The sequence below is a fragment of the Maylandia zebra genome, linkage group LG2 (assembly GCF_041146795.1).
Source record: "Maylandia zebra isolate NMK-2024a linkage group LG2, Mzebra_GT3a, whole genome shotgun sequence".
NCBI classification, from domain to species: Eukaryota; Metazoa; Chordata; class Actinopteri; order Cichliformes; family Cichlidae; genus Maylandia; species Maylandia zebra.
The window spans coordinates 42,615,496-42,638,394 of NC_135168.1; the positions used below are offsets into that span (position 1 = coordinate 42,615,496).

A 22,899-nucleotide genomic window follows, 5' to 3' on the forward strand; every position below is an offset into this window, starting at 1 on the left:
GTGTTTACTAGTAGTGTGTAAATTCCAAGTAATATAATTACTTCATAAAATAAATAAGTGTGGACATCCCAAAAACATGCGACATATTAACATCAATTAAGAATGCAGCTTGATTGCCACCTACAGTGAAAGTGTTGCTTGTATGATGAGTAAAATTGTGAAACTGGAGGACAGATAATGCACCCACTATCTTATCTGAGAATGCAGCAGGCTGATGATTATGCTGATTGCTGCAGGAGCAGTTTTGGGTTAAAATGTGTTCACAGTGCTCAAAACTCTCACTTTTAGGGTAAGGCTGTTTTGCTTTTGTGCTTCTTTTTTTTAACGTTTACTTTGCATTTCAGATTTCTGTGATCTTTGTTCTGTCTGCCAGGGAAACAGTTGTGCTGTGTTGATCTGAAGACATATTCAATGTGCATCAAATACTAGAGGGAACTCATCTTATTCTTGCACAGAGAACTGAGGGCTGGCATCCATGACATCCCACTGCACTGCACTGATTTATAATCTTAGGGAGGATACATCTTAGCAAGGATACATCGCTGAAACATGAAGGCATTGAATAATACTTTTCTCATGAATAAAATCATTAAAAGAAGCTTTTTTATATAACTTAAACCTCACCCGTGAATGCTGAATGCTGAGCATTTTGTGATTAATGTTCAGCTATAAATTAAACATGCTGGATTTTGAGGATATTTTTTTTACATTTATTTATGTTCTTTTAATCATTTATTATTTAATGCCTTTTCTGACAAGTCAGATAACCTAAGGACACAAGTTATGTTTGCTTTAACTTTTCAAATCTATTCCTAGATAATCTAGCTTGCACCGACGTGCTAACTAATGAAGCCTATAATGCTGTTTTTAAGTCATTAAACACGAAAGCCTAACAACACAGCTTTTGCCTAATGACAATTTGTGACAATGTCTTGTTTCAGTATTGCTGTTACAATAAACAAAAAAACTACACCCTGTGAAATTGCCCAGTTATTTAAAAAAATATATGTTATTGCATAATCTTACAGTATTTGCACTGTTTTTAAGTGAAAGTGTATAATTAAAACCAGAGACTACACAGCAAATTTACAATTGGATGAGATCACGTTATTTCTACTGCCATACAAATGATTGGACATATAATTTCCAATTCAAGGTTAACTGTAAAGACACGGTTACCAAGGAAAAGACGTGACCGCAAATACAGCTGGAGCTTCGCATTTTTGACTGTTGCTACATAGTCCTGCATATTAGGGACTTAAAACCTCAAACACATCTGCAGCAGTTATTAGAAAGTATAGAAAGAGCTACAAGTATCCTTAAATAATGATGCCAAATAAAATCTAGTATTTAAAGTGCCTTAAAAAACAGATGAGTGCTGCTGGCTTGGCACAAGGAATCCTTGGAAACTGTTGTTTCACTGATGTTCACAGTGCAAAGAATATTGCATGACGCCAAACTCTGCAACTGGTTTCCAAGAAAACTACTGCTTGTAAAATAGCTCAAAACCTCAAGACCTTAAAAAACATTTCTGTGCATTTTAGAGAGTTTTTAATCATGCCCAGGAAAAAAGAAAAAAACGGGTGGGAACACAAAATATAAGAGAATAAAATGTCACTGATGATGATGATGACAATGACCAGACTAGGGTTGTATTATCTTATCTTTATTCTTTTGAGTTTTTATTTATTACAACAGAACAGAATTTCATTCTGTAACATGATATAAGTAAAAATGTGTAGATATACTTACATGTATATTGTTTTTTACACATTGTAAAAGGGCTTCCAGAACCATCTATCATGCTCAGTGTTAGATTAGACACAAAGAGTAGGTGGTGGTAGGTTGGAGGATTGGTTTAGATGGCAGTTCTGATCCAATCTCGCAATGACCATCCATCATAGCTTCCTGTGATGCCGTGTTTAACGTCTGCCAATATCTTATTAGAAATGTGCTAGATCGTAAAAATGAAAACTCCTAGGTATTTAAAGGAGCTCACTATGTCATCGCTTGAGACAAGATTCTACATGAGATACTCTAAGAAGAAGCAACTTGGTTTGAAACTCTGAAGGCTATGATAAATCACTATAAGAAGTTATAGGGAGCTTTACAGAGGCTCTAAAAATATGTTGGGTTTTCAAAACAAAAACAATAAAAGATAATAATTATTTAGTTATATGTATTATTGCTGAATTTGCTGAAACCCAAGGTCCCTTTATATAAGAGTATAAAGAAACAAAGGCTAAAGGTTGAAGACTTTTTTAGGAGGTGAGTTTTGGCAAGCTTATTAAAGTAGCCCAATCACACTTAAATGAACTTAAATACACTGAAAATATTGTATTTATAATGTTTTTAATTCTGCCTTTTCCTAAGGAGGACATATCAAACAGCACCGGTGAGACAGGCACACTCACAATGTCCTCTAAATATATTTAGGTTATATTTTTTTCTCTTGATAAGCATTGTCTGATTATTCACTATTATATATTGCTATTGCTTGGTTAAAATTTGGTTGTGAACAGGAACTCTTGACCTTAAGTTACTATTACCACAATCTGAATTAGTGTATTTAAGTCTTAGGTTTAGCTGTATTTCAGTTTTAGTTGTATTCAGAAGTTTTCTCTTCAACTGTTCAAAAGTGAACATGCACAAGTAAACAGCACTCGCATGATGAAAATCTGAATTTCTATTTGGTATTTCTGGGGCACCATTTGCAGTGGATTAGCTCATGTACTAAAGTATTTTGTCACAGCAGGTTGCATGTAGGGCTGGGCCATATTATACCGTTCACGGTAATACCGGTATAATGTTAGGCAACGATAGGAAAATGAAATATCGCGATAGAATGGGAGTAAAACGCGCATGCGCAGTGCCTTTGTTTTCATACGCACATGGCCGATTGTTGAGTGAAACAGATGAACCAGAATTGGTTTGTAAAAATGGTGCAACTTCCGTGATGTGGAACTGGTTTGGTGTTTGTCCGTCAGATACACAACAAAGCACATTTTTTTGCAGAACATGCAAGCGGCCGTTGTTATTGTCGTATTTGTCGGACTAAGATGCTCTTAAATCTGGGAGTAATCTGGGTCCTAAACTCCGTATACTTCAGGTCAAACAACACTGCAGCATCACTTAGAGTTAAAAACTGTCTAAATTCTTTCATCTTTAATAAAACGATCAGCATTGCTGCTTTACCAGGTGTAACTATAAAGTTTAACTTCCAGGCATCCATGAAAACAAAAGTTATTACATTTAACGGAGTTAGAAGTTAGCAGGAAGCTAGCGGAAGTTAGCTCGCTAGTTTCGCTAGTTACCTAAGCATGATATTGCATGTTCTGACTGAGAGATTTCTGAAAAAAATCAAACGTACAGCTCTGCTATCACTTCCAACATAAATGAAGACAGGAAACTAAACAGCAGTGACGTTTGTAGGGTTACTGAAGTTGGGCTAGCTGGTATATAATGATGTGCTACGTGATCGCTAGCGACACAGCTATGTTAGCATAACATAAACAGTGAAGCTGGAGGACGAACACTAACACTTTTCCACTTATAAAAGTTAACGTGAAGGTTCTTCATGGTTAGAAACAAATGCAATCGCATGGCAGGATGCTGTAAACGGACCAAACTTCAGTCAGGAGAACAACTGAGATAATCCATCCACAATACGAGGTTAGTCATTAATATACTGCAACAACATGGGAATAGAGCAGCTGCCAGAGAATTCAACATTAATGAATCAATGGTACAGAAGTGGAGGAAGCAAGAAGAATGAGTTTAATAAAGTTTGATTTATCTGACTGCTTTGTTTCGCTTAATGTGCCTTATAATCCCGTGCACCTTATGGTCCGAAAAATGCGTACTGCACACTGCAGTTTAATGTTGCAAAGCACCTCTTTTTAACTTCAGTGGATATTATACATGGTTATGCTCAGGATATGTCAGCCCATTTCTACTGGAAATGCCTTTTGGTTAAACTTTCAGCAAGGAATTTGCATTTGCACTGTTACATTTTTATAAAGCTTTAATGTACATAAAAACCAGCTTCTTGTTTAAGTGAAAATAAATGGAAGGTTGTATTTTTGCGCTAGTAATGTTGTGGAGTTGTATTTTGTCTCGCATCAATTATATCGTCGGTTATATCGTTATCGCAAATTTTCAAATATATATCGTGATAAATATTTTTGGCCATATCGCCCTGCTCTAGTTGCATGTGATAATTTAGAGTTTTAAAATACACGGGTACTCTTGTAGTCGTTGTACAGTCCATTTGAAAACTTCAAGTAGGATCCATGAGATTCATATTCCGTTTGCCTACAAAGTTCAAATCATTTGCTATTATCCTCTGTTTGACTAAGATGCTTAAACACTAGCAATCTAGGAGACCAGGCAGCTGGACTGCAGTCCTGGCGCACAAAATGACTTCCCATTAATAGGTTGGGGAGCATCAGGAGAGCCCACCCTGAGCAGAGATTTCCACATGGATATGGCCTATAGCACAAGGGTACCTGCCCTCAGCCATCTGCACTGATTTGACAAATGATTCTATATCAAAGGCCTCTGCACTGATTTGGGTCGTAATTGATTGGAGGCGAGGCCCTCAAATCCCTGATTGGTTTAGCTGGATGTGGGGAGGGAGATACGTGGCGAGTGAGAGGAAAGGACAGCCAGCATGTGAGAGAGTACAGTGCAGGGGATCTGGGAAATATACTAACAGAAGTGAGCCTCATTTGCACTTTGAGAGAATTCAGAATGAAATTTGTGTGGTACGCAATTTCGTCAAACAATATGCATGGTACATTCTTTTACAGAGCAACCCATGTTGTCTCTGAGCTTGTGTTTCTTTTTCCAATGTGACTGTGGGGATATCCAATTTGTTACTGTGTCCATAAAGATCGGATTTCACCATACAAAAAGAAGAATTTGGTTAGAAATGGAATATTATTGATTTGTTCCACACGGAGGTGTGGTCTGATGCAGATATATGAGAATTGTAAGTTGGCTGAAAGGAAAGCATCGATTATATATTTCTTCATCATTTTACCCTGAATATTTGATACCATTAACTGCTGTTACGGAAATTATGTGACAAGTGAAATATCATCAGAGAGGATAGCCATTGTTCACTTAACATCCTGAAAGTTACCTAAACCTCATTACCGATTAAATGGATTAAGGGGATGTCAAATACTTTTTTATCCTTTTTTTTCAGTTAGATTTCCAAAGAACATGAATTTCTTCCTTGATATGCCAGGTATGATCTTGAAAAGTGTATTTTTTTAATAATATTGTAGATAATTTTCCATTCTGTCATTTATACTATGGTGCGTAGAAGATGTCCTGCAGATGAGCCAGGATACTGTGGAGCCCTCTTAATACAATTGTGACTGTGATGTTATGTATATAGAGGCCTACTCCCTTCATTACATGGCAGGCTGGCTGCACCACATACCTTTTGCCATTTGACACAGACATGCGGTGCTTGCTAGTGACAGATGCTGCACAGCACTGGTCCCAGAGGTCACAGATGACCTTTTGGATTGTCTTTTTTTCAGTCACAAAGCATTATTTATTTGACGATGGCCACCAATGCAACCCCAGGCACCTTGATGGAGCCGTGGGTTGTTGCTGCTTGTCTTCTGAGATTACATTTACCTCAAATGAATTGGAGTTGAGTGACTGACTGTGTTTGCCCGTGCACTTGCATGTGCGAGGATGTGGACGTACATCTTTAGGAAGATACATTACTTATCCATAGTCTGCTTGACGCAAATAACAAAGCTTAATTGCTGCATGACAGGCCTTTTGTTTGGATGCCTGAGGGATTTCCTTTTATTATACAGAGTGAATCACCATTGAAATGTGTTTATTCGGTGGCCTTTCCTTGGCTTTAAAAAGCTCCTGCACACTGTATGTCTTAAGAATTTTATCTGTAACACTCAGCGCATTTACATTCATGTCTTTGTCAAACTTCACAGAATAAAGTCTAACCCTTCAAGAAGCAAGGTGTTTCTCTCGCATGCTCATCACTCAACCTTTACATTGTTAGGTGACATTTCACAAGAGAGTTTGTCTTTTGTGGAAATAAAAACTGTGAAACGCGAGGAAAACAAAACTGTGAAATGGCATCCCGGAGTCACACGGCTTTAGTTTACCGTAGCTATTTCAGAGTTGGCAAGAACAAGGTGCAGTGCAGGCCCCATATTGTCAGAGGTGCTTGATCCCCACCCCCATCCCTTGTCCTCTCCATCTGTCACCTATTTAAATTGTGGTGTTCACAAAGACATACACATACTTTGGCATGCTTACACACACATTATTATACACAGCCACCTCAGATACCAAGAACCGTATTATAATGAACTACTTGTATGTTATAGCTTGTCAGACGCACATGACTTTATGTACAGAACCAAGCATGTGCATCCCTATTCACATTTTATTACTACCCTGTTGTGCTATAATGAGGAGTTGTTATTCACGCTGTCGATTCACAGGAAAACCTTGTGAAAACCCATGTGAAACAATTTTCTGTAGCCTGAAGCCTCATGTCAGAAATATGATCTTACCCTCACCTCTTACCCCGACTGCCGTAGTGTGATGATGCTCTGAGGTGAGCCCACACATCAATTATTCACATAATGCAAAATTTTTACTCTTTATCTTCTCGCCAGCTAGGGGAGACAATTTAAGAAAATAAGAAGAGAAAATAAATGATGAGCAGAGGGAAAACGCAGCAAGACACTTGGTGGGTGAATAAGAGAGTTTGCGGTGGACAGACAATGCTCTTGATGTGAGTTATAATTGTAGTTTAACAATGTGTGGACCTCTGGGATATTCACTATGCAATATATGGCCTTTAGACTAGAATCACTATGGAAACCAAAGGCCCTGAACGACCTGCAGTGCCCACCCACTTGGACAGCCGTTAATCATCTTCGCTCAGATCCTGGCACTGCAGAATTTGGCCAATGTGTCAAGAAGCAATTATATATACTTAGTGCTCGGGCACCCGATCTCCTCCCTCTCCTCGCTCTCTCACTCTCACATTCTTAATATAATCACAGAGTAGTCAGTTTAAAAGCCCTCTGTTCATTTCGCTATCTATCTGGGGGATGCACACAATGCAGATGAAGAGAAGTTTAAAAAGCCAGTGGATATTCTATTCTGAGAGCCATTATAATCAGAATATTCTTTACATATAAATCATATCCAGCCATTTACTCATTTTACCAGCCTCCTGAACTGACTGACATACTAAATTACCCCAGCTGGCCCAATGCATTCGCTGCACATATTGGGCTGGTGTGGATCATGGAGACTAATGTGAGCTGACTAGAGGGAGATTATGTTCAGCTGCTAACAGCTAAAACGTGAATAACACTATCCGCAAACCCACAGTGTTCCCCCATTACATCAGCCCTGATCAGCTGGGTAAAAATGGAAAGAGTGAAAGAGAGAGAAGTATGGGGTCCAGAGGAAACAAGACGTAGACATAGTATGTGGAGCAATCGAAAGTGATGTCTTCTTACATTAACACATCTGTAACACCCCATTAGAGCTACGGCACGCTGTAATTTCTCACCAAAAGCAACCCAAATTTGAAAAGTTCATGCCTTACATGGATGTGCGTTCTTATTCTACAATGATAGATATGCAGATAATTTACTTTTTCCAGTGATTTTCCAGTGACAGAGCAGAGAAACGGGTATCATATTTTGTTATTATTTACTGTCCGACCACTGTCTGCATATTTTAATGCCACCAAAGTCATTTCAGACAGCTAGCTGTGCATTAGGGATGTAGAGCGGTGTTAGGCTTTGAACAGTTGATGACAGCCTGTCAGACAGCTTCCATCTATTGGGCTCCTTTTACCAAGGTCCACTCTTGCAATAAGCCACTCTCAGCCATAACGCCCATTCATCCAGAAAAGGACACAGGCATTTTTGACACGTTTGGTGCTAAGTGAACTGAAATTGCGCGAATTTCACTGCATGGCACATTATCACATTTGCAAGAGTCACGCATCAGGAGTAGAGGTTGAAGGGGACAGTGACTTCAGTCAGTGTGTGGTGACGACTTGAGACCATCACAGTGAAGTGATGACTTTGACTGTGCATGTACAAGACTAATTAGCATTGAATAAATTTGCCCTTCTCGCTTCATGTTAAATAAATCTCGAACGATTAGCAGAACGCACAGAGGAAGAACAGAAAACAGATGAAACTGTTGTCTTGGAAATGAAAATAGTTTCTTTAAGAACCCATGATAAACAAATTCATTTTGCACACCATTTGGCAAAGAGTCTTGCAATGATATGGTGAATGGAACATCAGATATGTGAGAAGATGAAAAGGGTCTTGACATATTATGCAGCTAATTTACAAATGCAAAATTGCAAATAGACACAGAATCACAGCTTAATAAGAACATCGCATTCTTAAAATATCTGTAATTATTTCACATAATGCTGTTTATTCCTTGCCTGAAAGCAAACTGGAGCTTACCTTATGAGGACAAATGGGAGGCGGTGAGTTAAAAGACTTCTCTGGTGTCTGGCTCTGGTTCTAGTAGAAAAAAAAAACATTATCAGGGACATGTTTCATTGGAGGCATATCCTTGCATAAAGTTTCATCTTATTTACTATTCCTTGCTATTAGTATTTTTGCTGTGTTTTTAAGTGGGGGTTAACTCCCACTCTTTACTACCCACTAAGCCAAGATCACAACATTTGTCAAGCGTCACATTTTAAATCTCTATCTTGACAGCGTCGTCTTATCTGACATAACGTGAGCGGAGTGATTTTTTTTGTTATTTGTTTTTGTGTTCCCTTATTTCTATCCCTGCTCAAAGATTATAAATCCTTCTTTGTCAGAAGATTTCGCTGAACATATGTTCGGATTTTTCGTACACGCCCGACTGCATTTTTTGAGGTTAAATGATTATCACATTGTTAATACACCAATACATCACTCAGATACAAGAAAACACCATTAAAAGCAGACACAAGGTAAGTCAACAAGCCAACAACAGATGGTCCTGCTGCTTGTGATTATGCAAAGATCCAAAGTATTTGCATACTCACAATGCCATCATAAAAAAAAAAGAAAAAACAATAAGCCATCTTGAGCTGACCTCAGTGAGAAATGAAAAAAAAAAGAGCAATGGGTGAAACAGAACCAGCAGGGAAGCGGAGGGGCTCGGAAAACTTCTTTTGGAATCTACCGAGGGCTTGCCTCGTGGGAAGGCCCTGTTGATTTTCAAGCAGGTGCTTTCAGTTATGTCCTCATTTCCAATTATGTGCCTGTGGTACGTCTGATGCTCTGTGACACTATTAATGGCTGCCTTATGGTTTCTCTAGGACAGATGAGACACTCGACTCTCCAGACTCTTAACATCTATATTTCATCGCAACGTAGAAGGAGAACACCTCTCTGGACAAGGCAACTAAGAGAGGGGAGAAAAAAAAAATCAGCCAGGCATTCACTGTAGCGTAAACACCAGGTCATGAAATATAAATGAATAAATGGGCCTTGCTGGGACGATGGAATTAGTAGACAAAATTTTCCCTACAGATTGAGTAGGCAATATAACCATGATATCTTAATTGATGTGACAAATAAACATGAATTATTTTCTTTGTGGGTAGGAGCAGGAAATGGAGTTTCCTTCTGCATGTTCCCAGTGGGGGAAAATGAATGACCTTGATTCTGAACACTGCCTCCAAAATTGTGAATATTAGATTCTACAGGATATTGTAGAGTTAGGAGGAGAGTGACAAAAAAGAAAAAAAGAGAGTCCAATCAATTATAATGTGAACCACAGTGTTTGCAATGTACAGATAACTCGGCACACCATCAATACTGGCGATTAATCAAGGCATGACTTGCAAAAACTTCACACAAAGCATTCAGGAAAATATTCCCTTTACCACCAATGCCAAATATGCTAAAACTATTGAACACACAATGTGATGTTTATGCAAAAGCATTTAGTTATTTATTTGTTTTGTTTTGTTGAATTTGTACAAAACAATATGTGATCCAAATTAACAACTACTTTAATTTGGAAGTACAAATACTGTTAAAGAAGAGACATTATCAAATGCAAAAAAGTAAAAAAAACAATAAAGCTAACCACCACTTTTCACTCATGCCATTTCTAATAAATTCCTAGTTTAACTCACTCGTTGAATCTATATAATAATCATTAGTGTTTCATCAGCGTGGAAACTGTACAGCTTTTCTGACAAACAGCTCATAGCTCATCTCCGCACAGTTACAGGAGAGACAGTAGAGTAGAGAGGTGATAAGGGAAAACATATGGAAGTAAAAACGACTGTCATTTTTCAACTCACCTTTGTCTGGGACATTTTGCATCTGATAATGAAGACTATTGACAATGCTTGCAACAGAGGGATTTGGATTATGCCACATATTGATGTTTTTGTCTTCTCACCATGCATGGGCTGGTCATTGTAATAGGATGAGGCCCAGAGAGAGCGCATGTTACACACATATATATTACAGTTTCTGAAGAAAATATAAGACAATTTTATCTTTCTGATTTCTTGGAAATGTTTTGATAAAATCTAAGAATGAGCTCTATTTCTATCTCGCTGTCTTTACTCTCATCATATAAATTAGGAGCCTCACTCAGCAGCTCACAAACTGTGTAAGTCTTAATTGTGTACTTTAATAAATGTCGCACAGTTTTTCCGCTAAAAGTCTGCATAAAAGACAAATGAAAACAAAAATATGCAAAATATTTATACTTGTTATTTAAAAGGGTTTTTTGTTTTTGCTATAAATACATACTCTTTTTTTTTTATTTCACTTTACCAACATGTGCGTAAAAAGCTGCATGGGACAGAGAGTTGTTCTATGGTTCTTGAACAATGAGACTGACTGCCTTCTGAAAGTCACTGGAGTATTTCTTTTAAAGATATTCCATGTGGGAATCTGCCAAAAAATGTACATTGTGTGCTACTCCTTTCACAGTCCAACACAATCTTGGTCTAAGGTTATAGTAATGACAGTGCCAGCTGAGGACCTGTGAGTTGTCTGCTTCTCTGTTGAAAGTTTCCCACACGGAATCTTAAATTTCTTCAGAACAAGCATACTTTGAAGAGTTTCAGATGAAAGTTTTCTTGATTTTTACTTTGTCTTTTTTTTTTTAAAAAAAAAAACAACAGAACTGAAAAAGGTGAATGTTAAAAATGGGCTTTTATGTGCCTGTTAAGATATAATAATAAAAATCTGAAATCTTTTGTCATAAAAGACTTCATAAATAACTATTTGTCATTTATATGTTTTCTGTCTCTATTAATCTTGTGTGATATTAGAAAAAACATTTAAGAGAAGATGTGCATCACTGAACACAAGTAAAGCTTCAGTAAAACTTTTCAGGTGTGAGGTGATAAAAATGTTACGTCTTCTCTTCGGCTCCGGGATCATGCTCTTGCAAAAACAAAAAAAAAAAGTTTTGATATACAACTTTCTGAGAAAATGGGTAAGTTTTTAAAAAATATATGTTTTTTTATTTTTTTTATTTTGCATTGTAAGGTATAAAAAACTCCACTCAGCAGCCATATACACCTCAACAAGTCAACGTTTCTCAGATTTGAGGTGAGCAACTGAAGCAACTACAGCTAAAAGTGCAGGATACTGTTGATTGACATATGACCTGGTAGTAAATGCATTAGAGGGTTACCTAGGCAACCAGAGTCTGCACCTACATTAACTTCAAAGTGATATGGATGAGTGAATCGCTCTCTGTGTGGATGTCACTTCAGGTTTTAAAAAAGCTTTTCTACTCTCAGCTTTGCTGCTGTATAATATATAGATTAGAAATAGTCCCCAGATTCTTTCATGATAGTGTTACAATAGACTCTCTTATAATGTTCCTGGCTTTAACTTTCATCTAGTGGATGAACTGTGTTTAATGACAATGATTTTCAGAAATGTGTCTGAGCCTGGGCAATGATTTTCACTACAGAGCGACATCTGTTTTAAAGCAGTTGTGCCTGATAATTCACCGATCACATCTATTCAATATGTGTTTTTTGCCTGATCCTTTGTGCACAGAGTTGTCTAATTCTTTGGACGCCTTTACTTTAAGTCCTGAACAAAATCTCAAATTTCTTTACAATGTTTTGTGGACAAGTGTTTTTTGCAAGTTGTGAAAACCTTCAGGCTCTATAGGGATGGTGCTGCTTTTACACCCAACATGAAATATTGCAGTTCAAGAATTGCATAGGTTTTTTTAAAAGTGTAATATATCATATGTAAATTCACAATGAATTAAAATTAATAAATAATAAATACAATTTGGTATGTTGTTGTTCTGCCATTTGATTATATAGCATATTTTTGTAAACCATCCAATTTTTTAAACATATGTATAAAAGAATCTTCAGGAAAATGAACTAGCCAGAAACTCAACTTGACTGGGAGAAGTCGTAGCCCAAACCCTGTGTAGCTTGCACTCTGTTTCTGTGTGGCAGATGTAGTATAAGGCAGTCTAGTCACATTCACCGAGCCAACTTCCCCAACAAGTATAGTGAAAAAAAACAAGAGCACTATTCAGTGCTGAGTGGACACTGACTTGTGGCACATTTGTGTTTCTAGTCCCATCAACTCAGCCTCCATTTTCTCCCCACACAAGGAGGCTTTATACTATTTTCTTCCCCAGCTCCCACAAAAGTACTGTGCCACATTTAGTAAACTGTATTTCTACCAGCTAGTTACTGCTTCTTCAGCTCTGTTTGTCACCCCAACATTGTTTCAGCCCTCCTCCCCCAATAAAATATAGTTCTCTCGCTAGGATTAAAGAAGCATTGTAGTTCAAGGATTATCAAATGCCTTTGATCATGTGACTGCCACGTTTTTGATCTGCAGCACATAGCACCAAATATATTCTCTTTTTCTTGCCTTCTGTCTCTTTGCCTCTCCACGGATTTCCCGTTGCTTGCCAGTTCTCTGCAAAGTGAGAATAGTTCTAGACAGGCAGTGAAAGGAGAAAATGTAACAAGTATAAAACACATATTTGTAATATTGTGATGACAGAGATCATGCTTCCACTGCTTATCAGTCCACAGAAACATATGCCATAAAGATGTCCAGTGCTGAAGTTAACACTTGAAACTATGACACGTTGGAATATATATCTCGTTTTAGCGAGTCATCTGTAGTTTTCCTTAGTGCACATTTATTGTCTCCCGACACTTTTAAGGCAGTGACACAGATGTTTGGAGTATAAAGAAATCGACCACAGATTATTTGCCTTTGAAACATGAAGTAAGGTTTCAATGCCTTTATCACACAGTGCAACCCCAGCTGCACCCTGGTGATGTTCATTAGCAATTTCTGAGCCTTGGGCTATTTTGTTTCAATCCCTGCATTATTATTTAGTGGCTGACTTGGACATGCAATCAAAAGGACACGCAATATGTGCAACACTTGTATCTCAAAGCAATGGCTGTTCCATGATGCCCAGACTAAAAACGTATAATTGTGAGCCAGGGGATTCATGGCTGAAATTTAGTCAACATACCTCAAAAAATGCTTTTTATCCTCATTGTACAATCACCTCCTATTAATGTCATTGCCAAGTCAAAAACGGAACATATCAAAACAATTATTTTGATGTGGCTTCAAGCAACACAACATTTCAATGTGAATGGCGCTCGAACCTTGAATCATTATAAGGCGTGGTTTGGGGCAAAAAAAAGCGCATCAAAAATGATTGAATATCATTTTAATGGGTAGAAACCTACGAGGCTTTCGTACTGTCTACCTGCCATGTTATTAGATAGACCATGCCAGTCAAGTTGAACAACACAAAATCAACATACAGACAGGCTGACAAGACATAAGCATACTGCCTTCCATCTTCCTCCCAGCCTGGCATGTTTATCTAGCCTTCCATGTGAGCTTAGCGCAGTACTGTGCATATGCATAGAGAATGATGAAGGTTCAGAAACTAGTGCCTGAAGGAAGCTGCACATATAGCACAAGCTCTTTGAAATCATGCCAGAGTGGGCCTCATTTGCAAAGCAATTTGACAACAAAAGTAAAATACTCTGCAACCTCAAACCAAATTCCAGAGATGCCAAATGGTGCATCTCTGCAGTTTGCTGAGAGAGGGAATTCAAGAGGGCTACATCCGGTGTCTTGTGCGTATGCTTCTGACATGGCTTATTTGCAGGCCTAGCATTACACCAGTGCAATGTCATGATTGCTTTGGCAAGGAAAGGGGCTCTTATTTACATGAGGGAGTCCACACAGGAGGTTGCCTTTGACCAAGGTGCCAACAAGCCTGCAGAAAATGTAATTACAACCTACAAAGCTGCTTGTTTAAAACAACTATTGCTTAAAACAGCAGAAGACAACACTAGTTAATAAGTCAGTTATCCAATTGGCCAAGACCGATAATTGTGCTAATGTTTAATTAGATTATCCCTTATACAGTCAATTGTAGATTTGATTGCACGCGATAAATAAAGTACTTCCTGTTTGAATATGCAAAGCGTTCGTACGCAGTCTCCTCCTCGGGCTGAGCAGAATGCTGTGGACCTCCAACATTAAACAGCTTGCCAGTGTCAATAGTTGCACCGTTCCCCATTTATTTTGGAATTTTCTTGCCCCTATAATTTTGAACGTTTTTTTTTTACAAATGCAGTTTTGTTGTGGATTAACAACAGTCGGATTTCACCGAATGTGGGTTTCCGATAATCTAAAATATGCTGAAGAAGCTTAATATTGTTTTTATTGCTCTGACTTTGCATTAGGAGATTTTGTTTTCAGAACCATCATACAGAAAACAGACACACAATTTTTTAAGCTGATACTTGTAATAGTGATATGCTATACATGCCATGTATTATATATGCAATATTTAGTGGCTAAATATCAGTTCATGCTCTACTTCAGTCCAAAATAAAGATAACATTTCACTAACCACCATTTTTCCCTGCGTGTTTCATTTGAAAAGAATAACTCTCCCAAACCATAAACACAGAGCATCATTCACTGGCTGTAATCACTGATGATGGTGGCAATGATGAGTTTGTTGAAATATGAAGCAAGTAATACATTCTGAATCAATAATCCATCAGAGAAAATTACATTAGCATGTATTACACAACATATATTTTTTTCAGATTATTTCTACAATTATCTGAAATGCATTTCTGTATGTAAACATCCTGATTTACACAATAATTCGGGTTTCTTTGGATAAAGTTGGAAATATTGTAATGTGCATTTAGAAATTTCTACATTTCCAACACTGTGAAACATAAGCAAATACTACTAAACTATTGTTGCTAAAAATAAAAGGGCAGTTCAATGAAAATTGAGGCCACGAGACGAGAGACCGCATGCTGAAAAGCTCTGTAATCCAGTCATATTTTGGGTGACTTTCTAAGATAAATTCTTTGGTATTGTCACGATGAAAGACCCTCGCCTCATTTAAGTGTCTTTGGGATCTCGATCAATCCGCGTGGCAGGAGTCAGACTTGTACACTTGACCATATAATATGGCATGCTTGTCGAAACCCGGAATGCATTTCTCTCTTCAAAGTATATTTCTTGGCTTGCTCTCTCCCTCACTCACTCCCTCAAACCAATTTGTCATTCTAAGCCTAGCCTCACTGCTGCCAGCGCCCGGATGATAGCAGTGGGCCTTTCTGATCCCGGCAGTGGCTAGGGAGCAGGCCAAGTGTTACGCGAGCCACCCTGGGACACCAAGCAGGCGCCTCTGCCGGCTGATGCACGCCTCCACGGCCGAGAGCAACTGGCTTTGCAGATGCTTTCGATTCGACACAGAATGGAGCTCATCTACTTTGTGAGGACATTTGCTTTGTGTTTGTGCACTGCATATGAGCTTCTATGTGTATTTCGCAAGCAAACGTGCATGAGCATCCACATGTGTGCGTCAAAAAGATTAAGAGTGGTCTCCCTGTGCGTACGCTTTTAAGTTTGTGCGCATGCACGAGAAGCTGTTGACACAAATGAAATGAAATGCTGAAATGAGGCCACGTTGTTTTGTTTTTTCTGTTTGTTTGTTTGTTTGTTTTTGTCATTTGCAATTAAAGTATTCGCCAAGTTCTGATGACTGGAAGTACTACTTCTCTGCTGATGTCCTTTAGAAGTAAGCAAGTCACCATTTTCCTCCACTGGCAGACGTTCCTCTCAAGAGCAAGAGGCAACACAACACTGCTGTTGTCACTTCATTATTCCTGTTTTAAACAACCATTAATGCCCTCATTCAAATGCTTGGATGCTGCTTTGCTGTTAAGCTTATCAGTAACAGTCAACCGATTTATTACTGCAGTCCCCTCTCTAGTCGGCTAAGCAGAGCATTAAGTGTATTCAAAATTACATTAGCTACACATTGTTATTGACTTCTTCTCATGGTCAGGCAATGGCTTTTTTGATAAATGACAATATTTAACATCTTAGCAAGTTATATTATTCAGTGCATGTGTTATTAAAAAAAGCATTCTGATTCGACTGCTGTTTGACAAAAGAGGTCAGAATGATAAATGTGATGCATAACAGTACATCCGAGGAACGAGAATTAAAAACAAAGTCTCCAACTTGCACTTCTCATCAGTTACAGGTGAGATGCTCTCGTTTAGATGAGCAGTCTACTCTTGTTTAAGCTGCTCAATACTGACCTTTTAGATCCTTGTATTTTTGTTTTGCAACCTTTTATAACAGTTATTTAGGATTAAAATATGCATGGCTAATGGCATTTCCTCAGGAGCAGATGTATTTATCTTGACACGCAGATTGTCACCCAGTATTTTGCACCCTACAATCAGCTCTCTGACAACAGCCCCCTTCATTTGCTGAAAAATTGAGACCGCAAAGTAGCTCGTTGAACACCTAGCCCAAACTTTCTTGTTAGACACTGATACCAGACTTGGAAAGCGACACCAGCATTTTATCTGTCTGGGCACAATTCAGTATTTGATTAGGAATAAATCTAGAAGGCTCCAATCAGTTTCCCTTGTATGAGCACAGTTAACATGTGTGTTACTGCTCCTTGAGCGCTGATGGCAGAGACATGGGCGATTAAGGCCAGAGTCCAATCAAACCAGCTGTGTGCCATTCCCCCCATGGCACTGGTCGTGCCAGGCATGTGTTCCACACTACTAGCAGAAAGAGAGACCTCGACCAAACCTTCAGTCTGGGGAGTCACGGCCACACATGAACCAGGACATGTAGGCAGATTGGGGTTTTAGCAATACAAACATGTTTTTTCAGAGACAGAGCTGCTATGCAAGCATAAATAATCTCATTGGTTGCGTTAAACCCCAGTGGAGAACTTCTGTGGCCAAGTAGCAGCAGCAGGCTGCTGAAGCCTGGTGTAAAAGGCAGAGTTAAGTCAGAAAGTATTATGAATGGATTTCTTTCTGGGAAAGAGGATATAATTAATCCATGGTGGTGTTGAATGTCAAAAAGTCATATTGTTTTTACAGTTTATATTTATATATATTGTTTACTGTGCTCCGCCGAACTAATTCTTGCTGTAAAATGTAATGTGACTATTATAGGACAAAAATATATAACAATTCTTAATTAATGAACAACCGAAGAAATGAAAAATGTTAAAAATTGCACGACGAGACTTCAGATATCTTTAAAATCCATTTTCGCAATGATTAAGAATTAACTCATAGATTCATCTATTTTTTGGCAGGTACTCCAATGGGAGACTGTCTGCTCTTGTGAATCCAATATGACACTCAGTTTTAAATATGATTTAGACACAATATAACTGTCATTTAAATCCAATTGGACACATCAATCTAATATTATATAATTCACATATCTACTAGTCAACTAATGTATTCCATTCTCTGCAGCCCAACTGGGACTGAAGCTAATCACATCGCCGACACCAACGTCTCTCTTTTTAGATCTAACATGGTACAAAGTGTACATTTGAGAACTGGCTTTAAACTTTTTTGAATCACCACACAATCACACATGGCTTGTCAAATACACAAAAACACAGTATTATGCTGGGGTGGTGAGTTCATAATTACAGTGACTAAATGTAGCAGTGAATCGTTTGGCAGATTCAATAATTTAAAAGGGACTTTCTTAAAAGAGGCTGCCCTGACAATTACCAGATAGCCATAACAAAATAACTTGGGTGTTTTGAGCATGAATGCACATCTTTTCATCTCTTTCAGGTGGGAATATAGATTAACTTAGTGAAAATACTCTGTTTTACAAGATTTGGGGGTTGGGGTTTATTTGGGGGGCTTTTGATTACATGTTTCAGTTGTTCAGCCAAGGCCTCCTGTGGTGAATTCTGATCTTGCTTCCATCCCGCCCACTCAACACAAAACATTTTCTCTGAATGACATGTCGAACCATTAGCAGGCTATCAAATGGAGACACATACAAGGCCTTCTAAACACCTATTAGAGCTATCGATGGCAGAGGCAGAGATTATGACCGTGGAATGGAGAGGGTATTTGTGTCTCCCACTTCGCATTGCCAGCATCTTTGAAAAAAAAAACCTTTATAGATTTGGACAGAGGAAAAGAAAAGCTTTATCAGCACCAACACAGAGAAACACATTAAGAGATCAGAACCCCAAAGGTCAATTGTGGCTGTGGGCGGCGCTTTGTTCTGGTGTCCTCTCGGTTAATACTGCACTGGTGCCAAGTGACCCATGTGAAACAAGTAATGATACCAATTTGTGTACATTTTAGATGTGCAGTAGAAAGCGAACACTCCTTCCATTCTTAAGCTAAAACGTGTTGCATAGTTCTCATATAGACACGTCTACTGCTTGGCATTGCTCTTTATCACGTGTTCCCAACAATAGGATGACATTGATGTAACACAGAATAATATGACAGCAAAAATAAAATGTCAAGCTGCGCATTTAGATAACAGGAAATTTCACTGATCTGTCCTCTATGATGGATTGAAAACTGAGCCCGAATGTCGTTTTTAATTTCAGTATCTTTTTTAGAAAAATGTTACTGGTTTTCCATGCATGAGATGCTGTTATTAAAAAAATAAAACTAAGTATATGTATTTTGTTACACTGTGTTGTGATTTAGTTGTATTTTGCAGGGCAACACTACTCACTGGGACAAAATGAGACAAATCCTTAATCCCTCACAAGATAATAATAATAATGTAATCCTTATTCCCATATGGAACCGTATTCAGAAAAGACAGTTTCTGTCCCCACAGAGGTTCTATTCAAGAAGAAAAGCATTGGGAATTTATTTAAAATACACAGCAATTAAAATAAGACACACTGTCCAATCCTTCCCGCCATGCTAATCCTTTCTGATACAGATGTAGCTGTTGTAGTATAAAAAAGTTACTCATTTGACGGTGTCTATTGTGTATCTGTATACAATGCTGTACACTTACTCTCCTCCCAAGCGTATTTCTTCAGACAATGATAACGTATTCTTTTCAGTTGCCAGTAGGTACAACTGGTGATCTGACAACGTGCTATTTGAAGATGCACAAGATTTTATACGCAATACAAAATACGTGTGGAGGGGGAAAAAAGGAGAAAAAAATATAGCTGCAACAGCTGCTGCACTGCTACTGTAGAATAAATGCAGCACAGATGAAAGATGATGAGGGCCTTTTTACTTGTGGACTTCACAAACATCTTAGAACACACACACACACGCGCAGGCGTTCACGCAGAGAAGCACATCCACAAATGCAAAATGCAGGAAAATACAAGGCTTTGATGCAAAAGACAACTAATTTGAAAAATAAACAGAATCTTTCCTAGCCCTGAAAATTGTTTATGGCCACATAATGATGGCGAATAATCCCACATCATGTTCTTCATCCCCATCTTGCTACTGGCATGTAGGCCATTATAAAATGTTAATTGTTATGCTAATCTTTTAGTGATAACTGCAGAAAGTGCATGTATGAGGAATACTTCATGCATAATGCATATTTCTTTTTATTCTCTTGTAATATTTTCTCTATTTTAGTTTTCCATTTCTTTTGTCTTTCATTCTCCGCTTTTTCATTTTGAAAGGCAGTCTCTCTAAATCCAATACAGTTTCTCGCAGCGTGAGGCAGCTTCAAAGCCCTGCTCTGTGGTCAGGCCCGTCGATCCTCTCACCTACCTCCTGGTTGTTTAAGAGAGCAAAAGCACAGCAGTGCAGTTTCTTAAACACACAGATACACCCCAGCACCAACAGAGGGACCGCTGTTTGGCAAAAGAGCCTCTCTTTCTCTTTCACTCTCTCTCACTCTCCTGCTCTTCCACTATCTCACCTTGGACTCTGACACCCCCTCCTCTCTTTACCCACCCTCCTCCATAGACCTCATTATACCAGGATACTCCTCTCTCTTTCTCTCCACCCCTCTGTCTCCCATCTAACTGGGCAGCTCCCTCATTTTACAATTCACCTTCCGCTCCTTCTCTTATGCTCACTCTATCTGTCAGTTATAGTACTCTCTATCCCTCTACCTTCATTTACCTTTTTTTTCTATCCCCAGCTACTTCAGCTGTCCTCACTCTTTACCTGGCACTCTATTCTGATGTCCTGCCTCCTCTCTATTTTTGCAGCAGCTCAATCTCTATCGCCGCCTCTGACTTACACTCCGATCTCGATGTTGCCATTCCTCATACCACACACGCAACGGCATCACACTAAGTCCAGATGGGATGCCATTACCTTGGAAAGGGAGTTGAAGTGAAAGGTGGCTATTGAAGGTTTGGTGAACAAGCCATGCCCACCCATGTCTGAATGAAGGCTGGCTTCTAGGGCCCCTTGGTGGGGAGCACGAATTGGTACACTGGAGTGCTCATTATAGCTCTGTAGGGACTGTCCTGCAGGGCATCTACTGTGTGGCTTTGGAGCTCATTACGCCAGGCAGCTACGGAGCTCAAGGCACCCAGAAGCAGCAGGGCTTGTTGCAGAGATAAAAAAGGGGAGGGCTAGCCAGATTACCCTTAATCAGAGGCACCTGTAGACAGCCGGCGCCTCCCTCCTCATTGCCTTCCATGAAGCCCCTATACCCTTCCCAACAGGCACAGACTTTTCTTGCTGCTGTAATTATTGCAATTGCTTCACTTGACTTTCATTCCTGAGCACGGAGTTGCACAGTTTGCCTTCTAATGAGAAACCCAAGCTATGATCCAGAGGTGTTATTTATTTATTTAATTATTTATTCAACACAGCATGTATAATGTCAATTATTTAAATTAGTGTGATTTTTTTATTTTTTTTTTTGCCGAGCTCTCCCCACTGCGCCTTATTGGCACTCAACTCACACATCACACTCCTCATTATGGCGGACGGAGAGTTAATTAAGTTTTAACGTGTCATATGCGGCAAAATGAAGGGATCAGCTTCAAATCAGCTATTATTGAAACAGGAGTTGTCACCTATAAAGAAAATTCCTGGGTGCAAAGTGTTGTAAAACAGCAAAGCAAATTATTAGAACTAGAGAAAATCTATCCAAACAAACATCTGTGTGGACACAAAGGGTTTTCTTCTATATCATTTACCGTTTTCAGATTTGAAATTTCATAATCTCCTTTCTTTCCCCTGTAAATTGATGCGAAACCAGTACCACCCTACAGCGAGAACAATGGAAATTCACTCTTGCCTATTTTGCATAAGGAATGTTACTGTCAGTTGTTTGGGCAAATGTCTATTACTAAAGCTGACACAATAAACAAGTGCTGACTTTGATGCGAGTTAGAGGGTGCTAGCTAAAGTCTGTTTTAAGTGCTGCAGAGATGTACAGTGGGAATTAATAAAAACAAGAACAGTGTGATGTGCATGAGTGAACCACTTTTGTGATTCTCCCCTTCCTTGCACACCTCCCTTCAGGTGCTGAGATGTTCTTTGAAACCAACTGTCAAGCTGTTGTCTGTGCAGGCAGCATACAAAGAGTTCATCCAAAACCTGCACTTTTTTTGGATTCACTTGAATAAATATGTGGCTTGGCTTTTCTTACCACACCATTTGTGATATGTTTGAGACACTCACTGATCACCTTTATCAGTATCATACTTTCAGTCTAATTGAGAACAGTGTGAAGCGTAATAACGGTGCTGTGTCAGAGATATACAGGTATTGTTTTTCAAGCAGTAAACACCTTATGCTACGACTGTGCCGCGGGAGCAAAGTAAAACGTCATCCTGGAATACTTAAATTGCTATTCAAATTACATTATTTAATGTCACTTAATGGGTATTAGGAATTATAAAACCAAAAAATGCATAAACATTTAAACTCCTAAGCTGCTAAAACTCTCCACCCACATTAATCTTTCATGTCACAAAACAGATTCTGCCTCAATTAAATTAATACGCCCACTTATAAAGTGGTTTCTGGATTTATGACTTCAACCGACAGTATACATTTATTTATTTATTTAATTATTTATGGGAGACGGGGGAGAGGGGGTATTGTAGTCCTGCAAAAGGAGTGCTGTGGTGAGAAATGCCACTGCTTGTGAGCAACACAAATAATAAGAATAATAATAATTAAAAAAAGAAAATAGGATCTTTGGTGAAATAATGACAAGAACCAACTGTCTGACAAAGGAAACAGTTTACTGTCACATAAATATCTAAAGAGTCTGTCACTAATCATGGAATGTGGCCTCATTATTTCAGCTTGATGAGCTGCCACACCTGACAGAAATATGACATGAATAACAAAAACAAAAGATTTGTGTTGAGAGGCTGATCAGCTCGTTCCCTCAGTGCCCAGTAAGAAGGCTTACTTCATGGGCTACACAGCACTTGCACCGTTGGGGGGGAAATCAAGTTCAAAGACGTTGTCGTCTCACAAACTGGAATAAAGTGGTGAAACATTCAAAAAACATCCAGTTTTATACGTGTTTTATCTCCAAGTTT

General features: G+C 38.6%; 1 protein-coding gene across 1 annotated transcript in view; it reads right to left on the bottom strand.

Moving 5' to 3' along the window:
• The window catches only part of pcdh11 (protocadherin 11), a 157,893-nt gene that overhangs the window by 93,021 nt on the left and 41,973 nt on the right, over positions 1 to 22,899 (bottom strand). Inside the window, exon 4 of the mRNA XM_004545516.5 lies at positions 8,508 to 8,567. Within this exon, the coding sequence (XP_004545573.1) occupies positions 8,508 to 8,567 (60 nt within the window). The remainder of the gene's footprint in view (positions 1 to 8,507; positions 8,568 to 22,899) is intronic.